The sequence below is a fragment of the Anopheles coustani genome, chromosome 2 (genome assembly GCF_943734705.1).
Source record: "Anopheles coustani chromosome 2, idAnoCousDA_361_x.2, whole genome shotgun sequence".
NCBI classification, from domain to species: domain Eukaryota; kingdom Metazoa; phylum Arthropoda; class Insecta; order Diptera; family Culicidae; genus Anopheles; species Anopheles coustani.
Genome location: NC_071289.1, coordinates 13,692,181 through 13,713,735, shown reverse-complemented (window position 1 = coordinate 13,713,735; position 21,555 = coordinate 13,692,181). Strand labels below are relative to the sequence as shown.

The 21,555-nt window shown below is 43.3% G+C and overlaps 3 protein-coding genes across 5 annotated transcripts in view; 2 read left to right on the top strand and 1 right to left on the bottom strand.

Moving 5' to 3' along the window:
* Nucleotides 1-16,676, top strand: part of LOC131267697 (leptin receptor gene-related protein) — a 208,333-nt gene extending 191,657 nt beyond the window's left edge. The window contains exons 1-4 of one of the 3 annotated variants that reach the window (XM_058270630.1): nucleotides 15,523-15,541; nucleotides 15,818-15,892; nucleotides 15,968-16,145; nucleotides 16,213-16,676. In XM_058270630.1, coding sequence (XP_058126613.1) covers nucleotides 15,825-15,892; nucleotides 15,968-16,145; nucleotides 16,213-16,320 — 354 coding nt within the window. In that variant the 5' untranslated portion in view covers nucleotides 15,523-15,541; nucleotides 15,818-15,824 and the 3' untranslated portion in view covers nucleotides 16,321-16,676. Of the gene's footprint in view, nucleotides 1-15,522; nucleotides 15,542-15,735; nucleotides 15,755-15,817; nucleotides 15,893-15,967; nucleotides 16,146-16,212 lie in introns of those variants that run through there. The other 2 variants (XM_058270631.1, XM_058270629.1) reach the window with 2 other exon arrangements.
* On the bottom strand, nucleotides 12,348-14,993 carry LOC131267693 (augmin complex subunit dgt3). Its single transcript, XM_058270626.1, has 7 exons — nucleotides 14,919-14,993; nucleotides 14,701-14,840; nucleotides 14,270-14,636; nucleotides 13,888-14,192; nucleotides 13,241-13,798; nucleotides 12,994-13,171; nucleotides 12,348-12,872 (listed from the first exon to the last, which is right to left on the bottom strand). Exons 1-7 carry the CDS (start codon nucleotides 14,934-14,936, stop codon nucleotides 12,699-12,701), a joined length of 1,740 nt encoding a protein of 579 aa, XP_058126609.1. The 5' UTR covers nucleotides 14,937-14,993; the 3' UTR covers nucleotides 12,348-12,698.
* Nucleotides 16,677-17,481: 805 nt separating the features above from the next.
* LOC131262406 (testis-specific zinc finger protein topi-like) lies at nucleotides 17,482-19,117 on the top strand. Its single transcript, XM_058264398.1, has one exon. It carries the CDS (start codon nucleotides 17,482-17,484, stop codon nucleotides 18,895-18,897), a length of 1,416 nt encoding a protein of 471 aa, XP_058120381.1. The 3' UTR covers nucleotides 18,898-19,117.
* The last annotated feature ends 2,438 nt before the right edge of the window (nucleotides 19,118-21,555 follow it).

Genomic DNA, 21,555 nt, shown 5'->3' with positions numbered 1-21,555 from the left:
CCTTTCAAATAATGAGTAACAATAAAAAAAATTATGAAAATAAAAGAAAGAAAATAAACCCACACTTGTACCCAATCATAAATTTCAAGAAAATAAAATGAACAGCTACTTAAGGAAATCAATACTTCACCGGCTTACGATGGTAAGCTGCCAACATCGAAGGTGCGATCGGTTGCTGGGTGTCTTTCCCTTTTCCTCGGCATATTTCACGTTCGATCAGATAGGAAACACCACAAACCAGAAGGTGGTACCGATACAAAAAAAAACGAAGACAGAACGTACAAGACGTACTCATATTCTAAGTCATAAAACGTTGATCTCTCCTCGGCGTCGATGTGAGCAAAAGTGGCTCGTTCTACCCAGTTCCGGAGGCAAGTGAATGCATCAAACGTGAAACGAGACTGCGGGCACACCACCCCGTATCGGGTCTGGGAAATTGTTGAAGATGACTCCCGCCACACTCCCATCCCCGCCGGAGCTTTGTGATACTTTTCACCTGCCTTTGCCATGGCTCGAGTGGCTTGCTTTTTGCATATATATGGAAACAATTTATCAAAACTGTCAGTGTTGACTGGTGGCGCTAATGATACCAATAAATTTCGATTTATGGATGCATCCCGGAGGGCGGTTTCGGAACGGAACGCGGGCATCGTGGGCGCCCGGTGGAAAGTGGGCGGAAAAACGAAAGGCATCCGAATCGCCGCGGGACTCACCGTGTTATTTATGCCTGAAAAGTTGCCCCACCAGGTGGTGGTTCGGTTCGGCCAGGTGCAGCCGTAATTGCGTTTCCCGTTCCTGGTTTTATTTGCGACTTTTTTTTTGTTTTCTTACTTTACACCCGATGGAACGTTTTCCACCTCCCAGATGTATCAAGTGTTTTATCGTGGTGCAGTTAAGGAGAACATATAAAAAGCTTCCCCCCCCCCCCCCCCTCCCCCCCGAATGGCAGCAGGAATTCGGTGTCAAAACACTAGAAAAATAAATGATTACCAATCTTACGACCATATGAAATCTATTGAAAGGATGTTTTATCCTTTGCATGTTTTTTATTTGAATAATAAATTTAAAAATAAATAACTCCTTTACATCCCTTTTCCAATTCATGAAAACACCATTCTTTTACAGTTTCCTCCACAAGGGAAGGAAAATAAATCCGCTCAACAAGCACTCGTGTGATGAAACAATCGAAATGCAACCGACACTGACCAGTCCAGCCAGCCCGGACAATGTGCATCAGGTTGACCGCAGAACAATCCAGCGACCGTTTAACAGGATTAAAGTAAGAGTGTCATTAAACGGTCCAAATATGCTCCGGAGAGATTCGCGCCCACGGTGAGTAAAAGCAAGATTAAGAGTTGGTTGCGGTTGGTTTTTTTTCCACCTCCCCCTTGACGCCTTTGTGCACTTGTTCCTTTCGCCTTGTGCCGTCCGTTCATTTTCCGCAACCATTCCGAAATCAACCAGCCACGATATATTTATGAATAAAAAAAAAACACAGTGCACCTACCAGGAAACAGGACAGCCTTGGGGGATTAATTAAATAAAACTTAACAAAAGCTTTCCCATTTTCCGCCACTGTACCCGGTGTGGGAAAAGTTTGCGTGGATTTGCGGACGATGTGCCGGGATGGAGAGCATGCAAAATTAAAAAATAAAAGCCAAATCCCAATCTTTGCGTCCCCGTTATCCTTAATCTGGACCAGGGGATGCATCGTACCACGTTGCATGAGTGGGTTAATATGGTGGCTGCTGCTAACAGGAAAGGAAAACTTCATCCCATACAGTGTGGTTTGAAAGATTTGCCACTGGGACATTAAAATCACGGTAAAAAGAATTGTTCTTTCGGTCAGCCCAAGGTTTGTTTAATTGGTGGTATTCCATTAGACTCGCTTTCAAATTAAATTAGTTTTTTAAATTGAGTATAAAACTTAACCAAATACAGCACAAAGGGTTGCAAACGTAACTATTTACTATCAAACCTATTTTTAAACGTTTTTCACTGTTAGAAAATAAATAATCGTTACTCCACAGTGTCCGCTGGACCATGTCTAGAAGCCAAAAAATACGATATGAGCAACGCCCACACCGCACCGACCGCAGCCCAAACATGTTGGCCGTGCATTTGCCGGTGTGCGTGGCGAACTATCATTCCGGGGCGGAAACATTCTCCTTTTGTTCCACACCCAAACCCTTGTTTTCTTCTGGGGTGCCATTTCCATCGGTAGGTGTTTTAATGGAGCACAGGAAAAACATGCACCATGAATAGGCTCCAAAGGAGGGTGGCACCTGTTTTCCGACTCAGCCAATGCTTTTTCTATTGTTTAAGCGTAGTGAGAATTACAACAGGAGAGAAAAGTGCACAGAACCGACGGGCACAGTGAAAAAGGGAGATGAAAATCACAGTGAAATTTATTTAAGAGCAGCTAATCCAGCTAAACTAAAATTAAGTTTGCGAGAATCCTGCCAGCATCCGTTACTTTAATAAAAACAAATACAAACCAGATACGATCATGTCAAAAATAACTTTAAAATATTGGTAATAGAAAATTATAGTAAAAATATGTATAATCCTTTAGTAACGTTAATATTATAACACATTATGGAAAATTTTACTTATCACCTTATACCTCCCAGTTTCACTGTGCATCGCCATGCTTTACAAAGTGGAACACCCACGTGTGTGCATCGGTCGTTTATGCGAAATTATAAAACATGTTTTGTTCACGGGTTGAAACATGCTACGGTATGTTTTTTCTTCAGGTTCCCCATGCTCTGCGATCGGGCGTTCACTTTCCGGAATGGCTAAAGATGGCGTTCCCCTGGCGGGTATCGGGTGGTGCAACTTTATCCCTAAAACCATCCTGGCCTGCTTGTGGAGAAACGGGAATAAAGTACAACGCGTCCACCAGCGTTTTCCGCCAGTGCCTTTGTCCCCTTCCTCGAGGGGTTTCGTTTGGGTTGGTTCGGGGGTTTTCCCCCCCCCCACCCCCGATACCCACACATACCCGAAAGGAACACGCTTTCAATGAGATTTAAATTTAAAATACCACCACCGGAGCAAACGGGTGGAGGAGGAAACAAGTGAACACAAGCCTGCGAAAGGACAACCCCGTCCGACCCCGGTGGGAAAACCCGGTCCAGTTCTATCCCCGACCTAGAGAAAAAAAAAACACGATGGAGACCGGGGGAAAAGCGAATTTTCATTCAGATTGTTTGTGATGAAAATGCCCCGTAACAAGCACTGAATGCCCTTTGCGTGGGGGGTAGGTTTTCGGTGTTTTTCCTCCACACTTCAATTCCCCCGGGGAATGTGAAGCATTTTTCCCCGGGATTAAACTGGACGGAGGTGGGCACGGTGGTTAACAATGGTGGGTAGAAATAAAACAGTCACCTGCGAACAATTCCCCGCAACTGCAACTGTTCGGGTCTGCGGGGGCGGTGGGGGTAGGGTTTTTTTAAGGTTATGCACCAGCCCTGGATAATGCGATAATAAAGGATTAAATTTAAAGCCCTATAGATTTCGGTGGCCAAGAACATGTTTGGATTAGTACATTGCCGACAAAAAGGCATGGGGCTTATTTGACCATTTTTCCTTTGCTCCCAAAGCCCAAAGCTTAAGGTCAGCTAGGAGAAATGACTTTGAAGCCCTACGGGTAAACTATTACATCGCAAAGAAACTGTAATACTTCGTACAATTGTAGGTAATCGGCGAACTATCCTTATTTATTACCGTAAAATGCTAGCTTCTAAATTTAATTTAATATTTCTACATTAAATATCATTGAGAAAATATATATCTGGTTTATTTTGGTACTTTATAAGACTTAGAGAACAATTACCAACAACATATCAAACCCTCAAAATATCTTAAAAAGAAATAAAAATGCCTCTCCGTATAAATATTTCAACTATAATCTATAATGTTCTTGACAGGATACAACTTACACGTGACTGTGCATCCAATGGACCCTTGACTAAGCAAGTGCATCCAATTATGCTCATTACGCCGTCCTTAAAGAGATTTTCGGTGGCGTGCGTGTTGGAAGATTTATGCATCCAGCGGCAGGCTGGAACGGCTGAACACGTATGATTATATCTGTCATTAGCAGTGCCTTATTTGATGTACGGTCTGGCTTCCCTCCTTCCCAGAACCGGAGCGCCATCCTAACGAACATGATTATGTATCAAATCGCCGTTGCACGTGCAAGTGCATTCCCGGGCCGAGGCTTACCCAGCCCTGTAGCAAACCCCACTGCACAGCAAATCGCACCTCAGCGCCATAATTAACGTTCATAAACTGTCAGATTTTCGGTCCGAAACGGTTCGAGCATGCACTCCCAATCGCTGGCTGAACTTTACGTTCTCGAGCGATGCGAGGCTGTAATCCCATAAGCACACATACACTTCTCTCTATTACCACTCGCTATTCCTCCTCCATCCCCTCCACACACACGCACATTAGCGGTGGGGTGCTTGAGCGCCGACCGCTTCTCAATTATGCACCTCAAGTGCATTCGATTCAACTACTGACCCGAAGTGCAGCGCCACCCATGCAGCACTCGAACTTCACCATAATTGAATCGATCTTTAATGCCAACACATTTGGGTGAGTAACCCAGTGGACTTTTTTTCTCTGCTTTTATTCCAATCACCGACACCAGCAAACGAGCGCGCGCTTATGCACCGATGCACCGACGCGATAATAAACGAGCCAAAGCCCGGTCGGCTCTGGTGGAATCATAATTTATTCAAAATATATTACCAACGAGATTATCAACAAATTCAGTTCACTCTCTCCCTATCTCTCTCTGAAAGTGTGGATCGCTTGGTTGGTGACTGATCGATGCATCGCCGGTACATTAAAGTATTTGCTTTTCGGGGTGGAAAGCGTAGCTAATGGGCAATGGTCGCTGACCGGACACCATTTTGCTCTAATAGAATCCCCTTATTGCCACGGTAAATATTTGCGTTCGTGAAAGTTATCGCTGCCAAACATCGCAACCGGCCTTCGGCATATCCGGTTTGGGGGTTTGGATAGGGTTGCAGTTTAGATGGGAAACATAAATGGATCGCTCGTCAGGGGGTCAGGCTGGAGGATTAACTGGACTTTCTAACATAAACATGACTGATTTTCGGTTTTTGCTTTTTCAATTACAGTTGCAGTTTTATTTACAAGCCAGCCTTTTTTCGCAAATATTAGCACAAAATTCCAACCGCTACACTTTGATCAATCATTACCATCTGTTGCGGTGGAGCATGTTTATTGAATCACAGAGGGGTACATTATATTAATTGCAAATATAATCCCAAGGTAGAATTACAAATAAAATTGACAGTAAAAGTAGATACAAACGATGACCGGCAGGACAAATTGGAAAATCTGCTTGAAATGACACATGTTACCTGACCCAGTGCATTTTCCCTTGATATCAATGTCCAATTCTGTCTTATTTGTCTCAGAGGGAAATGCAAATATTTCACTTTAATTTAGTTAAATTAATTAAATCCTTACAAGTATTATTTTCAGTAACCTCCCAAGGCAGGTGAGATGTAGAGAGCTTTTAGACGTTTTCTATAATTCAAGCTAGCATGTAGATCGAAATTGCAGATATGCTTTGTATGCCATGGTATGACGGGAATTATCTTGTTAGATCCTTATTTCGATTACCGGGAGAGTCTTTCCGGATAAGGGATAGAGGCTCCGTTGACGTAGAAGTTTTCGATTGCTTCCGAAGCATTATCTTAGAAATCCACCATTTCCAATGCAATTGCATCGCGTGCTAAATTCCCTCTAAAGAAACCCTAATGAAGCTGACAGCATAACTTCTTCGCAAAACAATTAAACCACCTATCATACGAACCTATCATTCCCCCGGCATAGGGACCCAACGACGTGTCAGCTAGGGTACGTAGTACATTTTCTCTTCGGAAGTAAACCCATCCCGACGTCGATCAATTCCGCGCGATGCTTAACTTCTTCGAAATCAAGCTGGCGCATGCATGCTGCATTCCCCGCTAAACGCTTCAAAAATAGTTTATGATAAACCCTAGAGTTCCCTCTACCCCGTTCGGGGTGGACCGAAGCTTTTCCGCCGTAGCAGGAAGTAAGTTTTCCACGACTCTCGACACTCCTCACGAACTCAGCCCCGTAGTGGAACCGTGCTGGGCATAAGAATACATAAGTCATGCGGAGATGTTGAACGCTGTCACTATCCTCGCTGCATGATGCTACTCCCATGGTCCCTTTCGGTTGTTGTGCGTGTCTGTGTGTTTGTGTATGTGTGCACAACTGCACCGGCCATCTCGATGGTGGCACTTCAACTGGAGAAGGCACTGCCTTACGAAATACAGCGTACGCTTTTGAACGGTGTGAAAGTTCCAGTAATTGCTTTCTAAACACGTTCTCCAACAACCCTCACCGGCGGACGGACGAACGGACGGACGGATGGATGGATAAATGGCAGGCTGGCATCGTCGGTGTGTCTTAAGCATCGCCAGGTTCCTCGGCCTCTCCAACCGGGCCCGGCTTGTCTTTTTCGAGTACATCAGAGTGCGCACACCATTCGCAATTTAGGACACGTTCTGGCGATAAAATTGGTGAACATTTTCATCAGCTTGCATAAATTTGATTAAATGAACTTCACTTTGTTGCCGTGTTCCGTTGTTTTGTAGCAACATTCCTGGGATCCGCACCAACAGGGGGAAAGCATCAGCTTCCGTCAGCTAGCCGGACGAGCCAGCGCCAACGCACGGATGGATAGATGGATGAGATCTGCATCTTTTCCCCCCAGCTCCGTCGCGGTGTGTCTATGTGGGGTTTTTGTTTTCTTCAACTTTCAGCATTCGTCGCACGCCACGTGTATTGTCCAGAGCTCACTTCCGGGAAGCAACATTTTTCCACTTTCGGCACGTGCTTCTTTTTTCGGTAGCTTCTGCTGCGAAACCCTTGCATGCGAAGGCTTTTAAATCCGATGATTGAAGTAAATTATAATGTATGAGGGCGATACAGTTACCTTGGATTATATTTTGGAGGCTTCAAGTATTTTATGTACTTTGAGGTGAATATTTAAACGTGACCTTTACATATAATTTCTATCGAAGGATCTGTCCTGAGTTTCAGCTTCTAGCAAAAAAAGATCTCAATAGATTTAAAAGGAAATATCCTAGTATCTTGTACTTAATTACTTTACAACAGAGATAAAAGTTTACCAACGATATGGCTCGAGCGACTCGATAAAACAATAAAATACGCAAATTAGGGTAGGATTATGAACATCGCATCAGTAGACTAATCCCGAAACCTTCGATAAATTGATCTTATTTGTTTGTTGTCGGAAAATATGACTGACTGTGGTACATTTCTTATCAATCAACTCAGTCAGAAAAACGAGCCCAACTTCTAAGTAGTTCCTAGAAGAATGAATGAAACGATTGTTACGCATATTATATTGGAAAGGCGAGGATAAGTTCTCTTTCATTAATTGCCAAATTTTAATAAAACTTTACATGATAGCTCTTGTTATCGAAATCAAACATTACATTCAGCGGCAAATAATCTACTTAGTAAATTTGAACAATCAAGTTGGTTGTTGGTCGAGTTTGTACATCGTCTCAATATCTCGTCCTTCGTGGAAAAGATCCTTCGTCTCCCATCGAAGGGTTGGCCTATCCAATTCTTCGTCGCACGGAATTGTTCAAACCACAGGTGGAACAGAAACGTCAATCCGGCCCAACCAAATTTTGAGTTGATCCCTGGCAGTCCGTTCGAATTGCCAGTTCGTCTGCCGAAGCTTGAAACAACCAAGGAAGTCTCTCGCATGCCAGCCACTCAGTGGCTGATCCCTCCCTCCCCCAGGGTGGTGCAGGACAGGTCGACCACCACCAGGAACATGCGTTCGGACTAGGCATGGGCAAATTGAATCAGAACTGTATGATTCACTCTGATCTTTCTACTGAGCGAACGATTACCGCACATTCAAATCAACCAAAATGATTCTTCCGCACGCCGATGGTCCCGACTATGCATACATAGGAAAAATCACGACTCGCCAGCTGTGTGACGATGCCCTAGTGGCAAAATCAGCATGCTTTCTCGTTCTGCCCAATTGACAATTGATACCGACAGAACGAGAAAGCATGATCATTTTGCCACCGGGGTGGTTCCTTACCGTCTATAGCCGTACGCCAGCGGTGCGATATTGATTCGTTCTACGGTTGATCATGAATGTGTAAGACAATACGTCACCCGCTGGCGGTGTGGTATAGGTTCTACGTACGATCGTTCACTGTGCTCCCTAGCCCTGCTCAACCGCACGCCAGACGTGCGGTATTGATTCCTCGTGCGGTCACCTACCGTGCAGGCTATAGCCGCACGCCAGCGGTGCGATATTGATTCGTTCTACGGTTGATCAAGAATGGATAAGACAATACGCTACCCGCTGGCGATGTGGTATTGGTTCTACGCACGACGATCGTTCTTCGTGCTCCCTAGCCCTGCTCAATCGCACGTCAGACGTGCGGTATTGATTCCTCGTGCGGTCACCTACCGTGCAGGCTATAGCCGCACGCCAGCGGTGCGATATTGATTCGTTCTACGGTTGATCATGAATGTGTACGACAACACTCCACCAACCGGCGGTGTGGTATTGGTTTATTCATTGATCAACGAGCTGGCTAGCCCTGCTCAATCGCACGCCAGAGGTGCGGTTATGATTCTTCGTATGGTTGATCAACTTTCCTACTATGTAAGTGTGGGGCAAATCTTTACACCATTCTTTCTTTCGTTCGTACATAAACGATAGCAAAAAAAAAGCGGTTATTGTATCAACCGCTATAATTTTGAATGAATTACTGTTTTAGGTGGGCAACGATATTAATTATGGTTGTTAAAATCACATCCAGAAATATCATGAATAAATATTCTAATATCGAATATTTATGTAAAAAATATTCTGAATGTATGTGATATCTTACAATATATCCCATTTTTCACGGTGTTATAATGACCAGGCCAATATTTGTCGTTTAATCTATAACCCATTCGACGAAAAATCGCTCTTGGGACGTGCGGAAGAATCACCGCACGCGTTCAGTTCATCTCACTGAGCGAACTGCACCGCACCTGATCTTTTTAAAGAATCATCTTTCCCATCTCTAGTTCGGACACCGAAACCGAAAATGGCAATCATCATTCCCAAGCGCCACCCAAGCATCATCAGCATCATCATCACCCCAACACCCACGAGGAAGGGAAAACCGGGGAGGGAAAAGAAACCACGGTGGGGAAAAATCCCACCGGTATCCCATCGACGGGGCGGCTCACGGCTCAGTATCATCATTTTCGCCGGGCTTTGGCAGTAATCTAATACATCATCTCATCACGTTTCTTCCTTCGGGGGAGGGAGTGGCGAAGGGAAGAAAGGCTCGGCCCGACCACATCCTTCCTAACGAGTGGAAAGTCGGGAAGGGAGGAAGAAAAAAAGGCCAACAGGCACGTTCTTATCCCTATCCATCCCACAATGGCTTCCGGTTCAGCCGGGCCGCGGAAGCGTGAGTTGTCCATTTCGGTGCGCATGTGGTCGTGTGGTTCTCGCTTCTTCTACCATTCTTTTTCATTCTTCGTCACCGGAAGTTCGTGTTTCGCCCCGAGAAGGAGGGAAAAAATAGAACAATACCGGGCGGAAGAAAAACTGATCGCCGGGGGTGGCAAAAAAAACAGGAGAAAGTGTGGACATGAGGCCCACGGAGAGCTGAGAAAATGCGTGACCTGATTTACAATCGACGTGTGCTGCTGCCAAAGGCTGACGCTTCTTCTTCCTTCGATGGAGGGTAAAAATAAAGCCGCCCAATCCGCCCTACCGATCGCCCGGTGTGTTGCTTCGACTTGCCAGCGAAGGGCAGGAAATAATACTAGTCGGCTGGAAATATGCGCCCTCCGATCCCTGCCCTACGCATTAACCAAATCCTACGCCCGCCCCTTGCCGATGGACGGCAGCATTAAAGTGGCAAAATTGCGAATGCGACCGCAAATAACGTCACCGACCAAAAGCTGTATATAACATATAGGAAATGAAAATAATGGAAAGATTACGGGTTCGCATCATTCGTCCATGGGTGAATGTGGATTGTCATTCTTCGGACCGCAAACACTATTATTAATAAAAATTGACCATAATGAATATTCAATGAACGGGGTGTGGAGTAATCGAGGGAAAAAACGTCCACCGAGCGGATATAATATTAAATTGGCGAATACGATCGATTTCAGATATTGGCTGTTTCGTTCGATTGCTGGTTTATGACATTTACGGATATAAATAAAAAAAAGGAAATAAAGCATTAGTCATAACTAACAGCAAAATAATGTAACTAAAACATTAAAACAAACATTTTTAAATATATCCTTCAGACAAAAGGATAGAAGTTGATAGGAGGAGTTAATAGAATTTATGTAACACAGGCAAATGATAATTTGATTCACATCGTTGAAGTAATCTGATAGGGTTTAAACAATTTTAAAAACAGGTAACAAAACAAAAGTTATAACAAAAGTCGACAAAAATTCGGCCAGAAATCAATGAAATCGTTTAAAATCTGCAAACTTTTATTTCACTTTGGCGACAACATGTGCACAGCATCGCATAAAAATAATTATCATTCTTTTACAGCGACCATTTTACAATTTTGTGTAGCAATGTTCTTTTTCGACATTACAACACTTTCACCATGTGTCCTTCCATGGTTCGGTGTTGCATTGCATAGACAGGTTATCGAATCGATTCCTCTTGGACTATAAACTACTGTCTTAATATTCGTTTTAAAACCAAATCCGTTTCGCGCCACATGAGATAATTTTAAAAATTCTCACAAAAATGGAACAAAACCTCCAAAAACCATAAGTTTGGTACGGCTAAGTACGCGATACCGTATTTCTGTCCATATTCCAATGCCCATAACGCTTACTCTTGCGTCCGTGCCCGCCGACTTTCTCAGTGCTTCGTGTGAGCCTTTTTCCGGAGGAGATAAAAAGGGTTATTTCGTTATAGCCTGCCACTTCCCGGACGTTCCGGAAAACCTTCCCGCGGGAGTAGCGAGTGAAATAAAGAACACACCCCGATGTATTACGCGAACACCCCTACCCAACTTTAATTCAAGCCGAACCGGGAACCGAGATACAGCCCCGTCTGCGCTACGTATGTACGGTCATATCGTTCTTCATACAAATACGAATTTATTCAAATTGGATAAAAAAAGAAACTCTCCTAACGATTCGACCGCGTTCGCTACGCCACGATGTAGCCTTCCTTTTGCGCCACTAACCGTCACGGAAGAGCGGGGTTCTTGTTGCTTCAAACCGCGCACTTTGGTAACCGGTTTTCTGTTGTTTTTTTTCTATCATTCTTGCTCTGTTGCTCCTTCCGGTACGACTTCCCCGTGAGCATCCACCAACCCCGACTACGCGAAGGGAGATGATACACATTTTCTACCACCAACGCTACACTCGCATCGCCATTTGCATTTATTGGTGGTTTTGTGATGCGATGTCAATTTTAGTTTTATTCCGTCTTTCATTTCTCCACCCTCCCACACACTGTCTGGGGGTGGGGCGGGTGAAGGGTAGCTTCCGGAATCCTTTATTTTCATGACGCTGTGGCACATTTGTTGCTCGGTGCTCTGGTATACAACGGGTATTCTGTTTCAGACTGAATGGAATAAGATGCACATTTCGATAATTCTATTGCTCCCTAGGCCGGGTCTAAGTCTTTCGATTTGCTTTTAAGCCAATCCGGTGGAATTATTGACTGGATTTGCGAGAGAAAAGCACCATGGTTCTTCTTACGAGGTCGCGGCGGGTTAACCGAAACCACAACACGGCGTGTCCTTGCGGATCGATCCGAGGTTGACAAATAGGATACCGACACCGACCGGTAAATTGGATTACGATTGGATTTACAGCAGGCATTTTGTCAAGCATTACAAATGGTACGCGCTGCACGGGCAACGATGTTTGGAAAAACGACATTATGCCTCTTGTTTGCAAAAAAAAAAAAAAACTATTTCAGTTCAGTCTGTGAACATTTCAAGGATCATTTCTGTAAAGCGTTGAAGAGTTTAATTAACTTAAAAAGCAAAAAAAAATACTGGTAAGAAACCTATTTAGGTCCTCAATGCAAACATATAGATGTTCTTGATGTAATGTTAGTTTAATATCGTAATAGTAGTGAATCTGAAAATTCGACAAGTGCAACCACGTATTTTAAAGTATGATCATGACGGACGAATCAATGGAACTTCAGTTTCTAATGCCAAAGAACAAAAAGAGAAGCAAATAATTCATCTTGACTTAGCGTTGAGATTGAATTGATATTTTTGATTAAAAACATTGTCTATAAAACACTGAACAATTTAGTATATTTTCTACGAATTAACTACAACATATTTTATTGAGTGTACGATGATGATTAAATTGACATGTTTTCATCACATTGACCTATCCTACTGCAACTGGCATATAGATTAATTCAGAAAGCTGAATGAAGTTATCGTACTTTCAAATGATTTTCATTACTATTTCCAGCACGTGATTGTCCACCCAGTTCGTAAGGCCACATAATACTTTGCTTACAGTTAACACTTCAGCTCATTCAGGCCAGCATCGGAAGAGCATGCAGGAAAAGGATGAAGTGTGCCTTACCATCGCTAATACTTCATTTCGTCTCCCATCATCTTGCACTTGATGCCCGATACACCCTTGTAGGTGGAGGTTTTCGATGCCTCGGATTTAATATCGTTGATCGCAGCCACAACCTTTTTCGGCTCCGTCATGAACCATATCCACAGCCGCTGATTAAAGAACCAAAACTTTTGATTTTGCTATAACAAGAGAAAAACATGTCCATAAAGTCTTTATCTTCGCTTGATAAGTGAACGGTCCGAAAGGTAAATGTAACAGAAAATTGAGTGGGTAGTTTTTTCCCGTTGAGCTGTCACCTACCTTCCGTTGTTCGATATTTTGTGCATAGTCTTTGCGTAAATTCCGAGCATCTCGATCCAGCTCGTTTAAAATGTAGTTAAGCTTCTGAACACGCTGCAAGTACACTTGATCGAAGAACTGAGGGTAATTCAGTGGACCATCAAACACAAAGCGGATGAGCAATTTCTCTTGATTATTTCTGAAATGTAAAAACGTATATCGAATAATCAACCCTGACCAGAGAAAAGACCACTACGCAGCTACTCACAAATGGTCCAGCAATTTAGCAGCTTTTTTATGATATTTCCCATTCGCCACTGATTCGCATTGCTTCGACAGTCGTTTTTGTAACCCGGCAAAGTGCTGCAGGCACCATTTTAATGCTCCATTCGTGTTATTTTCAGTTCTACTCTGCTTTTCAGCAATCAGTGCGGTAAGTTGCGCCAAAAACTCAGCAAACGCTTCCGCTCGGGTGGAATTTTTCTCCACCTGCTTCATGGTATCGATACGCTTGAAGCACCTCATCGATTCACCGTTTACTTCGTCCGCATTGTCGAACCGATCGCGTATCTTCTCGAGGTCCAGCTGCATCAGAATCCACAACAATTCCGCATTCATTAGCTCCTTGGAGATGTTTTCGGCCATCCGCTGGATGTACTCGAGCCGGCTAACAGCGCGGTCCAGCTTTGTACGGTTGTTTTCATACAGCACCGATTCGATTTTCAATTCATTCACCCCCTTGATCAGCGTATCGAGCTCGTGTTTAAGCAGGTCCATCCGCAGCAGATCCCGGTCGTTGCTGCTTTTTAGCTCAGCGTACTGCTTCCTACAAAAACAACAGCCGCCGGACAAAGGAAACACTCATGAATCAAACTGGACATAGCGGGCCATGGGCAAATCCGTTACAATGCCTACTTCAATCCAGACAGCTTCATTGGCAACCAGCTGTGGTGTTGTAATCGCTCGACAAGTCTTTTCACTCCGGCAAACTCCCGCTTTACGTCGAGCAGCTTCATCTCTTCGGTATCGAGCCGTAATTTGATGACTTCCAACTCCTCAATAACCTGCTGATTGTCCATATCGTCGGTCGATTTCGAGCTATCCAAACGCTTTACAGTGAAATGCTTGTTGACGTACATCTCTAGATACTTAAGAAATTGGTCGCATTTGTCGTTGAACTGCTCTATGGGCATTTGATAGATAAACAGGGGAGGATTTTGCTACAAATATTGGGACAATAAAAGTGGTACTATAAATTCGATCAAACGAACGAACGGATTAGTTGGTTGAAGGTTACCCGCTGGAGATAGCAATGGTGTAAATCGACAATCTGTTGCTGCGTTGCAGACTGTTTATCTTCCAGCTGCTTGGCCATTGCAGCAGAACTGGAAACAAGCTTCTCCAGCACGTACTCGCCATCCATCGTCTTCCGTTCCAGCTCGGATAACTCTTTCGTTAGAACTATATCCGTTTTCTTGGCACCATTGAGAAGCTTTTCATACTGTTCTTCAATTTCCACCAGTTGCTCCAACTGCTGCTCCAGTGTCGCCAAATCGCCATCGGTGTACTCGAGAATGTTTTCATACTCCTCGTTCAACTCTAACAGCTGTGCATCAAGATCTGCTTCATTCTGCACGGTCCCATTTCGCTGTAGCTCATCGTAACTGCGAAAAGAATAGCAACATAAGCTCACCCTGTAGTTTATTCCCTTCACGGGCAGTGGCATACTCTTTTAGCAGCGAATCCGTGACTATATTTACGTCGTCGATTTTGATAAACCACTCGAAAAACTCACGGTACGCTTCGTCGTGGATGAACCACAGGCGACGCACGTCGAATTCGCCAACCTTTTTCAACGTTTCCACCACCTGCCGGGGAAAATAAAAGTTAGGACATCAAACCTTGTTAACAACGAATGTAAGCTTAATTTCGTGGCGACAATATACCTTACTAGAATCCTCCATGCCGGTAAACGTTTCGACTGGTTTTCTGATACAAACAAGCCTTTTTCTTCCGTTGCACTTTTCTCACAATTGAATATGACAGCCAAACTGAAAACAAGGTTCATACAACATTTCATGTTTTGATCTCGAGAAGTTTTACTGTAAAGTTTATTTAAACACCTGGGAATAAGGAGCATAAACAACAATTATGTGGAACAAATGGTTTAAAATAAATAAACACAACAGTAGAGTTATTCTTTACCTTTTTTGGTAGGGTAGTTCGATGATTACATAAAATGTTCATATGAGCCAACCTGCTTTCATCTATTTAGAAAACATTTTATTTTATAGCAACTTTCAAGGTTCAGCATTGTATATTCAAATGAAATATGTTAACCATTGAGTACTTAATTATTAAGTTTATCAGTTCTTGTATATTTTTATTACCAAAGCCTACTTTAAAAATACTTTAACAAAAACACACCTCTAATAACCTTTCTCCGCCATAAACGATGTATGTCCAGTCAACAGGGCAAACTTTTGCTGTCAACTGCAGATGACGGTCAGAAACAATTGTGAAAATATAAAAACAAAAGAAGTTTGGAAAATGGCAGAATCGCTGAAAGGTAATGTTTATATTTTCTTTTAAAACTATAGTATTTTCTTAGCAAATCCATGTAATCACACCGTATCTTGCAAAAGAATATGTTTTCCATTCCCTGTGATGTGCAATAGGCTGTGGAATCGCGTGTTATTTAACTAAATTTCTTGTTTCTTTTTGGCTTCCTTCACATTACTGGATCGCGTAATGATGAATAATCACTATCAAATCGAACAGTGTAAGTGGTCTGAGGCATCTTTGCGTGGTTTTGATAACTTATGAGAGATTTTTCTTATTTCAGAATCGTTATGCTAGCCATGCTTGGCTCAATCGGGATGACCATGATCATCCTGGCCTGTGCACTTCCGACTTACAAGTAAATGATCTAATTAGATTAGTGGTTAGTGATGTATACAGCATCCGTCTGATATGATATCCATTAATATTACAGCCTTTGGTGGCCGATTTTTGTAGTACTCTTCTACATATTATGCCCTATACCGACAATGATTGCGAAGAGAAGCCAAAATGCCGACGACGGCGTGCGTGCGCCTAATGCAATGTTTGCTACAATCGGAATCGTTCTCAGCAGCTTTGCTTTGCCAATAGTTCTGGCTCGAGCCAGCGTGGTAAGTTTAAACTGTAAAACTATTTTTTCTCGCAGTGATCTCATGTACCTTCCGAAACACATTCTAGATACAATGGGGCGCTTGTTTGCTAACGCTGGCTGGAAATGCCGTCGCGTACACGTCCTTTTTGGCGTATTACTTCGGCTTCGAATCGGGTGACTCAAGTATGTGGTGAAGCGATGAAACTGGAGCCACCGGTATCAATCATATTCCATAATCCAAATATGCCTCCGAAAACAACGTAAGTCGCAGCAAGTAATGCTAGAAATTTGATTACTCTGGTTTCGGATTATTTTTTACCGCTGTGCGCTCACACGGCCGTGCAAATGTCGTATTCCTTGCAAGAGAGTGCTTTGAAATAAGAGATAATCCTCACCATTACCGTGCTCTGTGGATTTGCTGTTATGAATCTGATTTGAGTGAAACGAGGGTCATTTTGTCAGGACTTAATGTATAAATTATTTAACCATTCTTACCGAAGGATCATTCAATAAAATACGAAAACTAGAATTATTATTTCACAAATTCTTCCCTCTAGTTTTTTTTTTTTTTAATTTGTATCCGATACCTTGCGAGAGGCCGGGATTATATTGCGTAAACGTATCAGAGGGTTACTTTTAATGAAGACACTATCACTCCTCGAAACGAGCTCATTTTATCGCCTCCATTACGTTCCTCTGAGTGGGAGACATCCAGTGCTTAAGTCCACATTAAAATTATATTCGAATGCTTCGTCTTATTGCTAGACATTTGAATCGAGGAAGTATTCATAGCATTGCAATCTGGGAAGAACACATGTGTGTACAGAAAAGCAATAGACCGCAGTTAATCTGGCTATAAAATGCTTGCTTGGAGGCAGATTTGAGATTCTTCATGATTACTCCCGTCTGTAGAACGGTTGACTCAGAGAGCCAACAATTTAAATACGGCATCAGTTACATTTTTTATATGTTTTCTTGTTCATAATAACAGCGTAACCAAATCGGATTAATTTGATTCATAGCACCATCTTACGGATAAAAACGTAACTGTAACGGTATCCATATTAACCGTCTTGGATCACGGGCTATTGCCATATATGGTTATTATAGTTATTTTTGGAGGTATCCATAGTAACCGGATTTGGATCAGAGGGGAGTTTGATGCAATAGACGAATAGTCATGTCATTCTCAGTGTTTAGGGCTTGTTCAAGTAGAACGTTCATCCAATATCCCCCAGTTGTCGAACATTTAACGAGCCTAATGTAAGTAAAGTATAAAATGTAAATGGAAATGTTTTAAAATGTTATCTAACGTTTTTGCCATGTGATATAAATTCCAAAAACAGCTTATGGAGATGGCTTCCAAGAACGGAACAAAGCAGAAAAATCAACTAGACGTTGTTCCACACAGTGCCTTCCGTTGGACAGCATATAATCTAAATCGCTGGCAACAAATTTTGGCGCAGGTGAAACACCGAAACAAATCAGTTAATCGACGCGATACAAAAAAGAAATACGATTGCAATCATTGCAAAAGTCGGTTCGTACATCTTTCCGGTTTGGAGCTCCATAAGAAAAAGTTTCACACTGATGAAAATTCGACGCCTGAAACATCCGAACAGCTCGCAAAGGAGCTGCACTTTGCCAATGCCATTAAGTGCGTCAACTGTGGAGCGGTCTTCGCCAACGTAGACCAGTTTGAACGCCATAGCAGGATGCTCCATTGGGATGATTTGTGGTCTTCGGTACCATTGGACTGTGAGGACCGGTGGGGTGTCGCTTTCCGGAGCCAACTGCGCATCATAGTGATGGGTATCGCATACATCTGCGAATTTTGTGACATAAGGTTCGCAGACCAGCAGTCACTTTTTAATCATGAAGCATTGCATGATCCGACCGATGGTTTCCAATGTGTACTTTGTCAGACCAACGTGAACACCTTGGATGATATCTTGGCCCATCGGTTGAGCGAGCCAGAAGAATTGAAACAGCAATACGTCGGTGAGATTCCAAACGTGGCAAATGTTTACTGCTGTAAAATTTGCAAGACCTCCTTCGCTTCACTGCAATTGCTGTACGAACATCGGTACTCGATGGATCATCATTTTCCACGAAAATCAAAATCATTTGTAACCGGGAATGCGGATATCGATAGTGAGCTGATAGATAATTGCGCCTACTGTGGTTACATTGCCAATCGTGCAAATAAGTTACGGATGCACTATAACACAAATCACGCTAAGGACCCTTGCGAACCACTGAAGCCAATAATTTTGGCCGGAGAAAATTCAAACTCTCCCACCCAGCTGGGGTCGGATGAAGAGAAAACACAGCGCCCGTATTTATGCGACGTATGTGGTAAAACGTATACGCAGTCCAGCCACTTGTGGCAGCATTTGCGCTTCCACAATGGCGTACGCCCATTCGTCTGCCCGCGAGAACCGTGTACTCGTAGCTTCACCATCCGGCCGGATTTGAACGACCATATCCGCAAGTGCCACACCGGTGAACGACCGTACGAATGTGAAACATGCGGCAGACGCTTTCTGACAGGCTCGGTCTACTATCAGCACCGGCTGATACATCGTGGTGATCGGCGGTACGCCTGTCCGGACTGTGATAAACGGTTCTACCGGGCAGATGCGCTCAAGAATCACCAACGTATACACACCGGCGAGAAACCGTACGCGTGCGACATGTGTGATAGAAAATTCCGACAGCGTGGAGATCGCGAGAAACACGTGCGCGTTAAGCACATGAAGTTCCGTTAGATTTGCGTTCATAATCCTACAATTAATTATCAATTTTGAATCAACGACGATGGTGTGCGCAGTACCCTGTTACCTATCAAAGTTGTTAAATACTAGATTTACTTGAGCAGGAGGTTAAATTATTCAACTTATTGTATGGTTATTAATCATTAATTTCAAATTTATTGCGATGTAAAAAGCATCCGTTCTATAGGATAATTTAATAAAGCATAAATAAAATGTGCAAGTCCTTTTTTGTTTTATTACAACACTCATTATTATGCTGCGAAAACTTCTTTTCAAGAACTGGTAAAATTGAGAAAATTAGTTAAATTGCTTCGTACTCTTTCTTGTTGCTAAACTAACCACCACAGTAACCAAGGTAAGTTGTTTTTATCCCTTGCAAAGAATCGCTGAGCGTTCTTAACCTATTAAACCTGCACTCGAATCACCGTAATTCAACATTTTTGGAAGACCGATTTCATTAGATTAAGGCTATGTTATGATATCAAGGCTTCGTATGGTATGTTTATGAGGGTGATTTTTAAAATTTAATCTATCAGGATTTTTACTACATTTGATCGGTACACAAACCCTTACTGTATTGATTCCCTTGTACCCGTGATGGGTTGTAGTATGGACGTTTGCCCATGATAATGCCCATTTGGAAGCCTATCAGAACGCATCAAATCATTTCCATCATCTGTTTCCCCCTAGCATGCCGTGATTTTCTCTAGCTTCCACTCGAAAGAATAGGATCGGGTTTGCCGTAGTACCAACACGGGATTAATTTCGGCTACGGTCGGCTTCGGGACGGATAACAGCAAAACGTCCACACTGGCGTGCAGGCCGACGTTGAAGATAACTTAAAAAACCGTGAATCCAAGTTGCTTCCGCCTCTTTTAAGGAAACGAATACCAGCTGTCTCGAAGTAATCGAGCATAAAATTGAAGCACCGTACAAGTTTCTCGCGAGTGATGGCGAACGGGTCGCTACGCTTCACCTGTAGTGCTTTACGAAGAGGATTTCTGGATCGAGTTGTAATATCCAAAAGTTGAAACCGACGTGTACCGAGAAGGCATGGATCTCACGATGAAAATGTTCGTTGGAAATCGATGATGGAACAGCAACAGTGCGGTCGAGATGATGGTGCTTCGATTGAAGTGATAATGATACGGTGGTGCAAAAATAATAGCCAGCTCCAAAACAGTGCCACGCTTCCGCTTTACTCCTTTGCACCCAATTTCAATCCCATCCTCCAGAAAGTGCCGCCAGATCAGTGCCTTCTCTGTCGCTCAGTAGCGCCGTTAATGGGAAAACCCTCGTTTCCAACACGCCGCCCTGTCGTTCATGCCTCCCTGAGGGCAACTGGGAGTTGCGGAGCGGATGCTAGGAAACGGATATTTGGAGGGGCCCTTCTGGTCATTCAATCAGTCGTATCCACCCCAAGTTGATACACGCCAGGCGAATGTGTCCAGTAGGGCCAGCACGAAATCAAAAAGCTAGCGCAGATGACGGAATCGAGCGTGCAACAAATGGCGGCAAACACCAACATCGCCCATCCATGGGTCCCCGTTTGGTCCTGTCGCCTTTCGGATCCGGATTGCCGTTCGGTGCCGATTCGGATCGGGCTCGTGAACGGTATAAAAGGAGCAGCAGTATCGCCATGCGTGCTCAATCGGGCGACGGTTACTGGCGGCAACGTTGGAGCTGCCATTCAGGACGGAGTTCTAAGAAGTGTATTTTTATATTGCAAAAACACTTAAATTGAAGTAGGTTTGACCAGAGTTGTGTTTTCCAGTTTAAGTGAGGATTTTTCTATTGGATGATACAAAATATGAAGTGTGATGCTTTCAATAATATTTGGAGCATCAGATATTTACTTTGTAAAATAGGAATACTAAATGTGAAAAAAACTGCAATTTACAATTTAAAAAAGTTCCGTTCGACAAATAGGTCCCTCATCGAGTAAACCATTTCAGTGGAAAAAAAAAACCGTGAACAGTTTACGAGCAGTGATTATCCTTACAAGTTAAAGTATCAGTTTCAGGACTTTCGCAGTAAAACTGAAACTTTCCCTTGAGCCAATAATACCAACGGTAGTGTGCATCTGTGTGTGTTAGCTTCTTCAAGGCAAATTCCTGTGCCCAGTGGCTAACGACAATCTAATAATCTAGCACCCCATCGAAGCACTCCGTCAGTGCATTTCGTTGATTTTGTTTGCTAATGCCCGCGGGTGACGAGTGATCGATTCCAAGGGAACGTCTTCCGCATGTAGTGTTTGAAAAATCCAATATCATACATACACCGGACGGCAAATGGCCCTGGAGGGCTCTACTGCTCTTTCTGTGCCGTCGACGTGCAACGTCCTGGTTGGTGGTCGGAGTGGTGGAGGAGTTTCCATTTGCAAATCCATAGGTGACTGTGATGTGCCTTGCACTGTTCAAATGAAGATGGTTTCTTGTCGATTGTGAAATTTTTTACAAGGAGCGTTGTATTTACTTAAACGGTGATAATGCAAATTGATGTCAAGTACAAAATGGCCGCGGCTACATCAAACGAACAAGAATCATGAACAAAGAATTGAAGCTACATGTGTCACTGTACAACGTCCAAAGAAAATGGTGAAAATTAACGTAATAAAACCCTTGCCCGAAGGGGTGTTTCACGTAACGGACC

What these genes read in the sequence shown, in the direction of transcription:
- LOC131267693 (XM_058270626.1), bottom strand. An exon ending in ATGAAGCTGTCTGGATTGAA is followed by an intron (nt 13,799 to 13,887) that starts GTAGGCATTGTA and finishes TTGTTTTTGTAG; the next exon opens with GAAGCAGTACGCTGAGCTAA. An exon ending in AAAATATCGAACAACGGAAG is followed by an intron (nt 12,873 to 12,993) that starts GTAGGTGACAGC and finishes CTCTTGTTATAG; the next exon opens with CAAAATCAAAAGTTTTGGTT.
- LOC131262406 (XM_058264398.1), top strand. Translation starts at nt 17,482, where the DNA reads ATGGCTTCCAAGAACGGAACAAAGCAGAAAAATCAACTAGACGTTGTT.